The following is a 2500-nucleotide window of genomic DNA, read 5'->3' as shown; positions in this document are numbered from 1 at the left end:
GATCAATAAATTAGACTCAACATTTTGAACGCATACAGTCTGTCATTGGTTAATCAAAATATATACATAATGGCATCAACATCTGAAATTACTGGAGCTTCAAATCCTCACTAGACTGAGGCCTACACACTAATTGTTTATACACAGCAATGACAGCATGGACTGTAAACAAATTAATTCCCACAAACACTTTTACATTCATACACACATAAAAATCTTAAATAAAACTCATCCTTTTAACATAAGTATAAAATGTATGTCTAAATGAAAGTGACCATTTGTGTGATGAAACACATGTGTCAGTATGAGTGCAAAAGTGTCATTGCAAGAGTGAGTGGGACAGTGTGAAAAATGAGAATGAGGCCACTGTCTGTTCCATCTCACTCTCAATTTGATCTTTTAAGGAAAGGGGAAATTCTCTGAATGTAGTTTGTGGTTTTTAATATCCTTGGAAAAATATGGAGGCTAATCCAACCTTGCTAACTTTTTCTCTGTTATTACAGGAAGTACCCTTTATTTTGTTATTAATCATACTCAACCAATTTTTCATTTATTACTTTCTTGACACTATACACAATGCTTTTCTAGGAAAATAAAGGCATTTTTACAGAAGAAAAGGAAATCTTAGGAATAAGTTGCAAACATTTTGATCTATTTTCCTTATCTTATCAATTACAAATATAAAAAGCATGTAAATGTACAAGAGAAGTATAAGGCATTCATCATTAAGCAAATAATACAAAAAAATTATACTTCCCTACATAAGATACAAATGTGAATATATCTAATGCCCTTGTACAGAAAATAAAAATAAAGATGGCAAAATACTTTGGCAAGAGTAGCTGTATTTTTTTCTTTTTTCTTTTTTTTCTATCATCATGAAACATGAATAAATAAATAGAAAAGTAAAAGCTAAAGAAATAATTAGCTTTATTGCTGTATTTTCCTCCATTTTAGTACTGTGTATTGTGTTTGATTTTCTTTTGAAAATTTTACTCCACTGATCAAGCAATCACTTATCTATAATAAAACATCACAGCACTGCATAATCATGCCCTATTTCCTGTCATAATCAGTCCATCAAACACAATTCTACAAGATAAATACTACCAAATAAATAACTATAATAAACATATTTTAATCCTTTTCATCTATTTCTGTCTCCTTGAGTGTTGAGTCTCTTAATTACAACTATCCTTACGCATAAGGTGATATGACTATAAGAAACAGCGTCATTTACAAGCACTGGTAACAAGCACACTCCTCAATCCTTCACTAGTAGTCCCCACAATTGGGAAAAAAACAATCTATGGACCTTTCAAAAATTCTAATGATGACTATCTTCAAATCCCACTCTTCAAATAATAAGCTCCCTTTCAGTCCATCTTCTCTGCAACAGGTAACTTCACCACTCGCAGTTGATTGCCATAATCACAGACAATCGTATCTGCAACGGGCATCATGTGGCGGATGAAGACAGAGTCATCACGGTCTCCCAGTCGCACCACACGAACTGGGACCCCAGAGGTGATGTCCCATACAGTAAGCGATCCCTGGTTGGAGGTAGAAAAAAAATTGTAGTTATTCTTTAAAGTCATCAGTCATTTCATACTGGAATAATTATCAGAAGAAAGTATTACTGCAATGATATATTGCATAAATTTTCTAATACTGATACTCCTAATGAAAAATATATGAAATGTAATGTATTTCTTAAAAAACATATATTCTATACTATTATATATATTATACTATTATAAATGCCTTCACATTCTTTCAATTTGTAAAAATGCCTTTCATAGTTTTAAGGCAACCATCCCACATACCAGGGGTGGCCAGCCTTTTGTGAGATGTAATCTACTTTTTCTACAGTTACCCTGATGTGATCTACCAGCCTAAGATTCAAACATATTCCATAAATGTAACTGTAATAGTGTAACATATTACTCCCACTTGAGGTATAAGAGAGAGAGAGAGATTATAAAGAACTGTATGTTGCTCCATCCATGTCCATCATATGTATAAATATAACTTATTCCCAGAAAAAAAGAGAAATATAATAATCCAAGTATCATGAGTACTTGGATATGCTATTGGCATGACAACTTCTGAAGGACAAATTATTAACAGGTACACTAGTGTGATAGACTTAAAACAGGCTTGGGATCGACCAGTCAATCGCAATCGACTGGTTGGCCACCCCTGACATATACAGTAGGCTGGGAAAATTAAATTTGAATTAAGACTAATTACCAGTGGTTTAGTGATAGTTGGGACCTCCTGTCCCCATAATAGGACAAATTTAACAAAATCACCAAAAAAAAGTAATGTCTTATAGATTTTTTTTCCTTCTGAGATATCATCTGTGTATTCATAATGTGTATTTTTTGTGACCAAGTTGCTAGAGCAAGACAAACATGGAGGGGTACAAGTCACATCTTTCTTGTATATTAAAATGATCCCATTAAAAATAAATAGAAAAAGAAAAGAAAACAAATTC

The 2500-nt window shown here is 32.6% G+C and overlaps 1 protein-coding gene across 2 annotated transcripts in view; it reads right to left on the bottom strand.

Moving 5' to 3' along the window:
- SCAP (SREBP cleavage activating protein) overlaps positions 1–2500 on the bottom strand; it is a 55411-nt gene that overhangs the window by 822 nt on the left and 52089 nt on the right. For both annotated transcript variants that reach the window (XM_070135231.1, XM_070135230.1), the window contains exon 17: positions 1–1553. This exon is cut by the window's left edge and continues 822 nt beyond it. In XM_070135231.1, coding sequence (XP_069991332.1) covers positions 1377–1553 — 177 coding nt within the window. In that variant the 3' untranslated portion in view covers positions 1–1376. The remainder of the gene's footprint in view (positions 1554–2500) is intronic.

This window comes from Penaeus vannamei, chromosome 20 (genome assembly GCF_042767895.1).
Source record: "Penaeus vannamei isolate JL-2024 chromosome 20, ASM4276789v1, whole genome shotgun sequence".
Taxonomy (NCBI): Eukaryota; Metazoa; Arthropoda; class Malacostraca; order Decapoda; family Penaeidae; genus Penaeus; species Penaeus vannamei.
The sequence above is the reverse complement of the archived record's forward strand: the minus strand, read 5'-3'. Positions and strand labels throughout refer to the sequence as shown.